The following is a 12,230-nucleotide window of genomic DNA, read 5'->3' as shown; positions in this document are numbered from 1 at the left end:
CTGAACCGTCACCAACACTAGGTAGTAGCATTGAGCGGGGTGGGAGGGAACCTTGGCTGGTTTGGGTTACATTTCCATGATTACTAATGAGGTTGAATATTTTCTGTAACTTTATTGGCCAGTTGAGTTTCTTTGAAGAATTGCTTATCCATCCTTTACTTGTTATTAATTATTCATTCAAGTATTTTTGCTGAGTGCCAAGCACTGTTGTAAACCTCAGATATAAGGCAATAAAATAATAATGAAAGAAAAACAAAAAGAAAGCAAGCACTGGCTCTTTTATTTTATTTATTTATTTTTAAATATTTATTATTTATTTTAGGCTGCGTCGGGTCTTAGTTGTGGCACACGGGATCTTCTTTGAGGCACCCACGTGCCTTTTTTCGTTGCGGTGCTTGGGCTCTTCGTTGTGGTGTGTGGACTTCTCTCTAGTTGCGGCCTGTGGGTTTTCTTTTCTCTAGTTGTGGCCCACAGGTTCCAGAGCACGAGGGCTCTGTAGTTTGCAGCACGTGGGCTCTAGTTGAGGCGCGCGAGTTCAGTAGTTGTGATATGTGGCCTTTAGTTGTCCCCCTGGTGTGTGGGATCTTAGTTCCCTAACCAGGGATTGAACCCGTGTCCCCTGCATTGGAAGGCGGATTCTTTACCACTGGACCACCAGGAAAGTCCCAGCACTGGCTCTTTTTTTTTTTTTTAATTTATTTTATTTTACTTTTGGCTGCATTGGATCTTTGTTGCTGTGTACGGGCTTTCTCCAGTTGCAGCGAGTGGGGGCTACTCTTTGTTGCGGTGTGCGGGCTTCTCATTGTGGTGGCTTCTCTTGTTGAGGATCATGGGCTCTAGGCACACAGGCTCAGTAGTTGTGGCACATGGGCTTAGTTGCTCTGTGGCATGTGGGATCTTCCCAGACCAGGGCTTGAACCCATGTCCCCTCCATTGGCAGGCGGATTCTTAACCACTGCACCACCAGGAAAGCCCCTGGCTCTTTCTAAAATTAATTAATTAATTAAAAAATAAATTTTATTTATTTATTTATTTATTTTTGGCTGTGTTGGGTCTTCATTGCTGTGCACAGGCTTTCTCTAGTTGTGGGGAGCGGGGGCTACTCTTCGTTGCAGTGCGCGGGCTTCTCACCGTGGTGGCTTTTCTTGTTGCAGAGCAGGGGCTCTAGGCATGCAGGCTTCAGTGGTTGCAGCACTTGGGCTCAGTAGTTGTGGCTCACGGGCTCTAGAGCGCAGGCTCAGTAGTTGTGGTGCACGGGCTTCGTTTCTCCGAGACATGTGGGATCTTCCCGGACCAGGGCTCGAACCCCTGTCCCCTGCATTGGCAGGTGGATTCTTTGTTTTTGGGGGCTTTTTTGGCGGTATGTGGACCTCTCACTGTTGTGGCCTCTCCCGTTGTGGAGCACAGGCTCCGGACGCGCAGGCTCAACGGCCATGGCTCACGGGCCCAGCCACTCCGTGGCCTGGGGGATCTTCCCGGACCTGGGCACAAACCCGTGTCCCCTGCATCGGCAGGCGGACTCTCAACCACTGTGCCACAAGGGAAGCCCCTGGCAGGTGGATTCTTAGCCACTGTGCCTCCAGGGAAGCCCAGCATTGGCTCTTTTAAAATCACATTTTAAGAAAAGGCAAAATTTTCCTGATAAAATGAAATTATTTGAGATTAACCAGTAAATATTAATTCAAAGAGACTGGTTTTATTTCTGTTTGGCACAGTAACAGAGGGCCAAAGTAAAGGGTGTATTTTTTTTTTTAATTAATTAATTAGTTTTGGGGCTTCATTAGGTCTTCGTTGCTGTGCGCGGACTTTCTCTAGTGTGGAGAGCGGGGGCTACTCTTCATTGTGATGTGTGGGCTTCTCATTTCTCATAGCGGTGGCTTCTCTTGTTGCAGAGCATGGGCTCTAGGCACTGGGCTTCAGTAGTTGCGGCACACGTGAGCTCAGTAGTTGTGGCTCGCAGGCTCTAGAGCGCAGGCTCAGTAGTTGTGGCGCACGGGCTTAGTTGCTCCGCGCCGTGTGAGATTCTCCTGGACCAGGGATCAAACCTGTGTCCCCTGCATTGGCAGGCAGATTCTTAACCACTGCAACCACCAGGGAAGTCCCAAGAGCATAGTTTTTAGGTTGAAAATTCAGCAAACTTCACCTTGCTGCCTTATAGCAAGCTAGTGTATTTTAGCTCAGATTCTGTTTCCTGGCAGATTGATGTGGACTAAAGGGATTACTAGACATTACAAGAAAATTCACAATGAAGGAAAGGTGGGAAAACAGGCATAAGAGGAAGGTAATTTACTAATGCATCTGTCACTGAAATTAATGGGGAAATGGCATATTTGCTGAAATACGGAGGTAACCTCACATTTGGTAAAAGGCAGACACTGAGTCTTATATTGAATCACTTTCCTTATTTAGGTATTCAGTGCAGGGTGACTGATTGCATTTTTTGCATGGTGTTTGTCCTGAGCAAAATTGTTCCTGTATTGTGATGAGAAATACTCTCAAGTCAGTTTGATGCTGTTAAAAAGGATTAATGCTCAGGATGGCAGTGTTAATCTCCAGAGCTGCCAGTGTAGGGACAAAAGCATTGAGAGATGGGAGCACGGGTATAAATACTTCTTCTTTTTTTTTTTTTTTTTTTACATCTTTATTGGAGTATAATTGCTTTACAATGGTATGTTAGTTTCTGCTTTATAACAAAGTGAATCAGTTATACATATACATATGTTCCCATATCTCTTCCCTCTTGCATCTCCCTCCCTCCCTATCCCACCCCTCCAGGCGGTCACAAAGCACCAAGCTGATCTCCCTGTGCTATGGGATATAAATACTTCTGGACCTAGCTTTTCCTATGTTGCCACAGAGCCCTGAATAAGGATAATGATCCTTTAGAGACTTTTGTATTACAGTTTAACACATATTGGAGGTTTCTAATTTAAATTTATGCTTTTGTGTAAAATGGATTAGAGAGGTTGAATTGCTACAGGCCAAAGAGAAACAACAAAGGTCACTTGATTTTGAGGAACTCTCTGCTGAAAGAAGTTTTAGTGTGAAATGACTGGAGTTAAGAAAAAAAGAGAATGGGCTTCCCTGGTGGCGCAGTGGTTAAGAATCCACCTGCCAATGCAGGGGACATGGGTTCGAGCCCTGGCCCAGGAAGATCCCACATGCTGTGGAGCAACAAAGCCTGTGCGCCACAACTACTGAGCCTGTGCTCTAGAGCCCGCGAGGCACAACTACTGAAGCCCGTGCGCCTAGAGCCCGTGCTCTGCAACAAGAGAAGCCACTGCAATGAGAAGCCCGTGCACCTCAACAAAGAGTAGCCGCCTCTCGCTGCAACTAGAGAAAGCCCGTGAACAGCAACGAAGACTCAATGCAGCCAGAAATAAATAAATAAAATAAATTTAAAAAAAAAAGAAGAAAGAATGAACATCCATTCAGAGACTGCCTACTAAGTGCCAGGTAGTGTGGTGAATGCTTCTTATCTGTTGTCTTGTTCAAGCCTTGTATTTTCATGAAGAAATAGAGGCTCAGAGAGGTTAAGTGACTTCCCGAGATCATACAGGAGTTAGTGAGAGGATGGGTTCTTTCTGACTCCCAAACCCACTACACTACTAGACTTGTTTCTTGGTGGTTAGATGGCTGACATCCCAGGACTTTATTTCAAGAGTAGGTTTCACACTTTCCCACATTGTCTTGGAATATAGGATTTTAGGTACTAACTGTGGAACCAAGGGTGCCAGCCCATTCTTCTGGACCTTTTGGGTTGCTAGCCCCTTGCCTAGAGCTCATCTGAAAATTATAGCTGCTCTTGGGAGCTTAATATAACATGAAGACTATGTTGTTGCTTTTATTATCTCCTATACCATACAACACCAGTAGATAGTGTCCAGGATGTAATCACTTAACTGACAGATTTCCCAGCCATTTTATAGTGGTTCTCTGGTTTCTTAGTCAAGAAACTTGTTTTTATCAATTTAAACATGACTGTGGGAGAAGTATGTAATTACAGTAAACTTTGACTATGCTGTAACAAATCTTACCCATACCTGACAAGCTGGTTGAGGAGGGTTGTAAGTGATAATGTTAGTTTTTCTGTACAACAGTTCAGACCTTTTCCCAAAGGAAGACCAAAGCTGTTTGAACTGTGACCACTCCTTTGTTGCCAGGTGTGAACAACTTGTGATGACTCATAAGCCTAGATAGCTTCAAATCATTCACCTTGATCTGAAGTATTTTGTAAGCTGTGACTTAACCATTTGGCTCATTCTTTCTTTCACCAGGAAATACACTGAATATTAATTTCAGGAATTTCAGTGATCCCTTCTGAAGAGTGTATTGCTCATTAAAATATCTGGGGCTTGTTTTTCTGGTAACAAACAGAACCACAAATTGGTCTGTACTTCGTGGCTGTGCCAAACCCTTGTGTAGACGGAGGGAGGGACCTGATGAACTGTTTAGAGAGGGGCTGTGGAAGATGAGACCATCTTTCTAGCTTGTCTAAGAGGTTCATCTCTTTGACCAGAGGAATGGGCATGCAGGGAAGAATGAGGCTGAACATAGCAGGCGATGTATGAGTGTATTTGTGTCCGTAAATATCACATCACTGTTTATAGTACACTGGACTCTCTTCATGCAAGGCCTAGTCCTGCCAAATCTGGAGGAATTGTTCCCATGCTTAAAGCCAAGAACAACATCCTGACCAGCGGGGGACAGAGGTCAGCTCAAGGCAGCAGCTTTTGGGAGCTACAGGACATTAAGAACCTTGAAGGAACTGAGTTTAATAAGAAGGAGGCCAATATGTACCTGGAAGGAAGTGTGTGAAACCTGTGTGTCTCTTATTGGGGTGTGGCTTATTTATGAGAAATGAAAAATCATCTTAATAGTTGGATTTCATATCACCTCCTGGTCATTTAACTGTATTTCCCCCTCCCACCTGCATATTGTTTTGTCTTTTGATTGTTTTTATTAGAAAAAGGGGAAAAAGATATTCTGTTATTCTGGTGTTTTACTCTACAGGCAGCTTCAGAGATGCCCAGGAGAGAGCTGGCTTGAGAAGATGATATGTTAATTAAACAAATAGCCTTTACAAAATCTCCTGGGACCTTCCGGACTTGCCACACTTTTGTTTCTGGGATCTTTCTGTGCCGGCTTCTTTTCCCTTCCGTCTTTCCTCATTCTGATGCTGGCCACTCACCCCACAGAGGCAACTCCAACTGTTTTCTGGTGGAGCATTCTAAGTTTGTCCTGTTGTCTTCTCTGGGACTCATTTCTCTGGTCTGACTGTAACTGGTTCTGGGCCAAAGTGATCATCTGAAAGCTTTTCTTCATAGCCTTTATTTCTTGGCTCTCTTTATGCACTTTGCCTGATTAGTTTTGCTGGTTTTCTCCTTTTCCAGTTGATGTGAGGTATATTGCCTCAGTTGGAGGGTTCTAAAGCTCAGGTGCAGCCCCAGGCCTCTTAGATTTTACCCTGGTTTGTAAAGTGCCTTTATCCTTTCCTAGAAATTGGGGGAATGAATCAGGTGCTCTGTTATATGAGGTATTGCTGACTCTCCTGGGACTCTATTTTGCTGGTTATTTAAACACGTATGTAGCAATTTGGATTGTATTTGCAAGGTAGGACTTGTTGCCAAGACGCTGAAGTAGGTCATTCCTGTTACCCTTTCTCCCCTGTTTTGTTTTTTTTTTGGCCACACCATGTGGCATGTGGAACCTCCCAGACCAGGGATCAAACCCGTGTTCCCTGCAGTGGAAGCGTGGAGTCTTAACCAGTGGACCACCAGGGAAGTCCTCTCCCCTGTTTTTGAATTGAAAAATTAGGGACCGGGACTTCCCTGGTGGTTCAGTGGGTAAGACTCCCCGCTCCCAATATAGGGGGCCTGGGTTCAATCCCTGGTCGGGGAACTAGATCCCTCATGCATGCCGCAACTAGAGTTCGCATACCACAACTAAGAGTTCTCATGCCACAACTAAGAGTTCGTGTGCTGCAACTAAGAAGCCCCATGCCACAACTAAAAAAGATCCCATGTACTGCCACTAAGACCCGGTGCAGCCAAAATAAATAAATAAACAAATATTTTTAAAAAGTAAAGAAAAATTAGAGACCACGATCACATAGTAGGTTGATCTTACACCTCCTGAAACAAACCTCATTTTTGTATTCCTTATATGTAGCACAGATATTAACAAATAGTTAAATACACAATAGTTTATTTTTTTAAAACTATTTATTTATTTTGGCTGCACCGAATCTTCATTGCGACACGAGGGATCTTCATTGCAGCATGTGGACTTCTAGTTGTGGCATGCACGTGGGATCTAGTTCTCTGACCAGGGATTGAACCCAGGCCCTCTGCATTGGGAACGCAGAGTCTTACTGACTGGACCACCAGGGAAGTCCCCACAACAGTTCAATAAATACATCTTAACTGAGGGGTTGGTTGGTTGATCAATTAAATTTCAGAATTCTCATCAAGTTGATCACATTTTGGACCAATAAGTGAGAATCGTTTCTGATTGGAAGGGAAAAAATAGCCGTGCAGAAAACGTTTAGCAATTTAGAAAATGCATGCAAAAAAATCCTGATGTAAATCCTATTCTAAAATGAAGAAACAGAAGGGTGGTTTGGCTAGAGCAGAGACTGATTAAAATGTAAGGAGAAATAGGGTGAGAGAGGATAAAAGAGCATGGATTAATGAAGAGATAGGAATAATTATGGAAATAGGCATCTTGTCAGCTTGGGATTAAACAGTAAAAATGAAAATTCCCACTCCTCCCCCAGTAGCAGGTTCTCTACCCTCACACCTCTCTCCCAAACCACTATCCAGAGGAGCTGTTAATGACCCTCTGGGCACTAGTGTCCAGTTTTGGGGCTGCCATATGAAGCACAAAGAGGTCCTGTGGGGTCAGTCAGTGCAAAGAGCAGTTGGCCTTTACATTTGTTAAATTCTTCTAATCATTTTGCTGCTCTCAACAGTATTGCTAATTCCAAAACTAAAACCATTTTCTGATTGTTTTACTTTGTGTGACTGGCTTACGGGACTAAAACAGCAGCTGAGACTGCTATACTACACTGTGCGTTATGCAATAACTCTTCAGAGGGCCCATCGACTTTTTTTTTAGCCTTAAAAAAAAACAACAAAAAACAAACTTTGCTGGGTTTTTTTTTTTTTTGCTTTGGGGCCAGTAATTTGCATCATATTTTGGAGCCTTGATCTTCCCCTCATTATTTCTTCATACATTCCTGTGCTAAGCCCTGCTCTCTGGACCTGACTCTGGCTTCTGGCCTCATTGAGTTGTATGAAATTTAACAATTTCTGGTTTCAGATCTGTTTCCAACTTTTGTTTTCCCTGTTCCCTCTAGTAAACTTTGGGTTCAAACTTGCTTGGGGAAAGTTTATTTTTTTCCTTGCTTATTTTTTTGTTTCTGTAAATATATTCTCTAATAACTATCTTTACTTTCTTTGTCAAACAGGCCACCAAGCAGTTTCTTGAAGAGATTAACAAGTGGACAGTTCAGTTCAACGTTTCCCCCCTCTCTTGGAATGTGGCGGTCAAGTTCCTCATGGCCCGGAAGTTTGATGTGCTCCGTGCCATAGAGTTGTTTCACTCCTACAGAGTATGTACCTCAGGGATGGACCTGCCATGTGGCACCTGGGTTCTCTATGTTGCTGTTGTTTCTGCCACAGTCTACACAAACAGTGGTTCTCCCCACTCCCATTAAAAAAAAGTGCATCGGTATCTAAGAGCCCTACCTTGGAGTGAGAAAATCCTTCTGAAGATATTTAGAAGCTACCTAAATAAATTAAAAAAAAAAAAAAAAGGAGACTGAGATAAGAGGCACTAGGATTAGTTTAAGAGTTTAAAACTAAAGCTCACTTACACCCATTTTTGTGGGTCATCTTGTTCAATATTCATTCATTTATTCAACAGATATTTATTGTATATCTACTATGTTCCCAGTGCAGAGATTACTATTTAGAAAGAGAGTAAATAAACAATTATAGAAATGTTATGATACGACAGTTCTGGGTTCTATGGAAAGCACATTTAATTAAGAGGGTCAAGGAGGCTTTCCTGAAGGAAATGACTTCTAAATTAAGAGTAGAAGAATGAGTAGGAATCAGACAGTAGGGGAGTATGGCAGAGAGAACAGCAAGTTCAGATGCCTAGTGGCAGGAGACAAATTGAGCTGATCAGAAATGCTGAGTGCGAGAGGGGGCATGGCAAGAGATTGAGCAGCAGGTAAACAGGGCCAGATCAGAGAGTATCTGCTTTTTCTTAAGGGCAGAGAAATTCATTGAAGGTATAAACAACAGAATGCCTTGATCAGATTTGCTTTCTGAAAGATTATTTTCACTGTGATTTAGAGGATGGACCAGAAGGGCTATACTGGAGACAGACCAATTAGAAGGCTGTTGTACTTACTAGGAGAGAGATGATTGTGGTGTCATTAAACATAGTGTCAGGGAGATAGAGAAAAAGTGGTCAGATTCTAGAAGTAAAATTGATAGGACAGAGTTGCTTATTAAACTAGTGTGAGGAAAGGGAAGTGGAGAATTCCAGGTCTCTGACTTGGGTGGCTGGGTGGTAAATGGTGGTGGCATTCACTAATTAAGAGACACTGAATGGGTACAGGTACATGGAGAGAGTAGGTCATGAGTTCAGTTTGGCCATGTTAAGGTTGAAGTGCCAATGGGATATCCAAATAGACATGTCCTCTAAGCAGTTGGGATGTGAGTCTAGGGTTGGGAAAAGAAGGCTGGACTGGAAGTAGTGATTTCAGAGTGACCAAAGTAGAATATTGGAGGTGAATATTGGAGCCATGAGAATGGGTGAGGTCATCCTGGGAGAGTGTGAGGAATAGGGAGATGTGTAGGGCAACCTCATTTCAGACTTTTTGCTGTCTTTGGTCCAGTGTTGTTTTTTAAAGTTAAGTTTGAATGCTTTATGTAAGGCATGCACTCTCCTGTGATTCCAGCACTCATACTGTCTTCACTTGCTGCCTTGCCTCTGAAGGCGTTTGAATTTGATTTTAGGGATGAATTGGGGAAGAATATACACAAAGACCTAGTTTGTTTTATTCACCAGAGTGTTCTTAGCACTTAGCTGGGTGCCTGGCACACAGTAGTTGCTCAACAAATACTGAAAGATGAATGAATGAGTCAGTGAGTGAAATGAATGAACAAATGAATGAAAAAAAGCCCACAAGAGACTTAGAAGGAGTAGCTGAAGAAATAGGAAAACCACGAGAGTATATATTTTTTTTAGTCAAAAATAGAGAATGTCTCAGGAAAAAGAGAATGTGAGTAGTCACCCTTGTCATGTAGAAGGAGGACTGAAAATGCCCATTGGATTGAGCAGGAGCTCTGGATGGTATAGTTAGTTTGGGAGGAAACGGGAGTGCAGTGGAATGAGTGTGAGGGAACTGAGGATGAGTTTAAAGAATCTGGCTGTGAAGATGAATTAAAATGAGGTCATGGTAGCTGTTGTTGGAGAGTATAATGAGGGGAGGGATGGCTCCTATTTAAGACAGGAGAGGCCTAAGCCTGGAGGATGTGTTAGGATATCTGTTTCCAGACAGTTTGGGGTGCATATTTTAATATCAGTGCTGCTGCATGTTTAAGAACTTTGACCTTGCACTGTAATGATTGATATATAGTGGTTGGTCTTCAGGGTTAGGATTCTCACTGATTCAAGAAAAAATCCTAAGCCTGAAGGGGCTGATAAGCTGGCATTGGACAAGAATTCTGACAACACTCAGTTGGCCTAGAGGGGGGTTACAAAGGAATTCATGATTCAGTAAGCTGATTTCCAAAATCCCTTATCTCTGAGATATGGTGGTTACATAAAGCTGTCATGGGTGTATGGTATTTTTATATAAATTCATCTTGGTTTTTTTATTTTCAGGAAACACGAAGGAAGGAGGGCATTGTGAAGCTGAAACCTCATGAGGAACCTCTCCGTTCTGAGATCCTTAGTGGAAAATTCACCATCTTAGTGAGTATTAATGAACCCCTCTTGTAGTATCTTGTTACTTTCTTGTGTAGCTGTTCTCTTTGGACTTTGTTCCTAGATACCTTATCCTGAATCAGAGAGTCTCAACAGTGGAGAGCAGATGTGAAGTTTGGCATAAAATTATTCTAGTAATAATTGAAATAATTGAAAATCAGTTGTACAGTACATTTAGAAAAGTTTCTTCACTGGTCCATTAAGGTTAGTTAAGGCCTTTGGGATGGGTATAAAATGTGTCAGAGGCCCATCCTTCTTTATTTAATGCAAGCTCTCTCCACTTAGAGACCACAGCCTTTCCAGTAAGTATCCAGCAGTACTTTTAAGGCAGAGTATAGAAACCATTGTTATATTCTGTGGATTTCTCCTGTTGCTTATTTCTTTGCTATCCTGCCTGGGAAAATTAGCTAGGCAGCCAGTGTAGACCATTGTTTAATTTCTCTGTAATTGAAGAGTTAAGAGAATGTGGTTTTTTCCTACCACAGGAATATGATCCAGGGGGTGCTGAGAATCAGACATGGGATGATACAAAGCTTTCTTCCTTTTCTGGAGCAATTGATGCAAGTCAGAGAAGTATTATCAGCATCTATTCTCTTCATAACAAACCTTTGTGCAGGATAAGAGGGCTTCGTGATTTCTGTGATTTTCTATTTGATTTCTAAATATTTCTTGTTTTGTTTGCTCTAGAATGTTCGGGACCCAACAGGAGCCTCTATTGCCCTCTTCACTGCCAGATTACATCATCCCCACAAGTCAGTCCAACATGTGGTACTTCAGGCTCTGTTTTACTTGCTAGACAGAGCTGTGGATAGGTGAGCATGGAAATTATCTTTTGGGTGTTCTACATCCAGATGGGAAAGTGACACTGTTTGATTTGATTAAACTCAGCAGTGCATTCACTATGCTCCTAGGATGTGCCCTGGGCAGTGCTATGAATGGAAAGCATTCCATATCTTTAGGGCTTGGCATGTTTCCAGGTACTATGCAGATGATGGGTATTCTGCATCTTGACCTGCTTGGCTGTATTTCAGGGTAACAGAAGCTGAGAAAGCTAGTTAACTAGCAATTCTTAGTGTATTGAGAATGACGTTATTGAAAGGGAGTGAGGGTGAGATGACCTGTGCTGGTTCTTCCCGATCATTCTCCCCTGATGTTGAAGAACCTGTGGGACCTCAGTTTCTTTGTCTGTAAAATAGGAATAATGCAGAGGATTTTGAGACTCAGCATTCAGGAGAGAGGAGTCCAAGAGTATAAGTTAAGCAAAATCATTTTTATAAATAGGTGCATAAGCCAAAAGAACCAACTCAGGTCATGTCTCCCTCCCTCCTCTTAGGTAAGTAGTATTATCACTGTTCTATAGACAGAGAAACTGAAGCCCCAAGAAGTTTTGTGGCTCTTTTACAGTCGTCACATATTGATCCAGCTAGGTCTAAGATCCTGGTTTCTTCACTCTTGGTCAGAGCTATTTGTACCCTACTATGTTGTCTTTCTCTTTTACTTTCTTTTTTCCCTGGTGCTTGCCATTTACAGTTTGTTATTGCTCTCAATGTCATTGGCTGGTCCTCTGGGTTAAATGTGATATATCGAGGGCTAAGACCAGAGATAGTGAGAGACAACTGTGCACTTCAGTCATACTTCTGGACTTAGAGGATGGGAATAGCCAAAGGATTATCTGAAGCGGGGCTCTCTGTCTAGTTCACTTGTTGCTGCCTTGTTAATGTTAATTCTTTCATATACTTAGCTTCTGCTGGTGGTGTTCGGTGAGAGATATATCCAAACCACAGACACAGCATTATTCTGAAAAAGAGAAGTTACTAAGGAGAGAGGGCCAGCGGTCAGCAGCCAGTCAGAAATGTGGAATTTCTCAGTTCTTCTTTCTTATGCTTTGTCTTCAGGCATAATTTCTAGAGTATAGTTCCCTTTGAAATGTTTCTTTAGCTCAGGGGAATGAATGGAAGGCTCTTTTACGAGAAAATTTAGCATTGGCTTCCTCTTTGAGCAGCTTAGAGAGTCGGAGCTCTTGTGTAGGCATGACAGTGGCCAAAGCTTGCTTTTTCCAGTGTGAGTATTGAATCCCATAGGAATACCACACAGGTAAATGTAATTAAAACTTTGTTCTCGTGATGTCCATCCCTTTCTTAAAAACCCTCAGTGACTCATTATTCAGAGGGTGCATGTAAGGTAAGTAAATGTGAACCTTTTTTTTTTTTTTTTTTTTTTTT

At 42.4% G+C, this 12,230-nt stretch overlaps 1 protein-coding gene across 1 annotated transcript in view; it reads left to right on the top strand.

Moving 5' to 3' along the window:
* The window catches only part of PTPN9 (protein tyrosine phosphatase non-receptor type 9), an 80,528-nt gene that overhangs the window by 27,141 nt on the left and 41,157 nt on the right, over positions 1 to 12,230 (top strand). The window contains exons 2-4 of the mRNA XM_007446706.1: positions 7,472 to 7,615; positions 9,907 to 9,996; positions 10,696 to 10,820. Of these exons, the coding sequence (XP_007446768.1) occupies positions 7,472 to 7,615; positions 9,907 to 9,996; positions 10,696 to 10,820 (359 nt within the window). The remainder of the gene's footprint in view (positions 1 to 7,471; positions 7,616 to 9,906; positions 9,997 to 10,695; positions 10,821 to 12,230) is intronic.

The sequence above is a fragment of the Lipotes vexillifer genome, unplaced genomic scaffold, assembly GCF_000442215.2.
Source record: "Lipotes vexillifer unplaced genomic scaffold, Lipotes_vexillifer_v1.1 scaffold242, whole genome shotgun sequence".
In the NCBI taxonomy this organism is placed as follows: Eukaryota; Metazoa; Chordata; class Mammalia; order Artiodactyla; family Lipotidae; genus Lipotes; species Lipotes vexillifer.
This window is presented reverse-complemented; position numbering and strand designations above follow the sequence as displayed.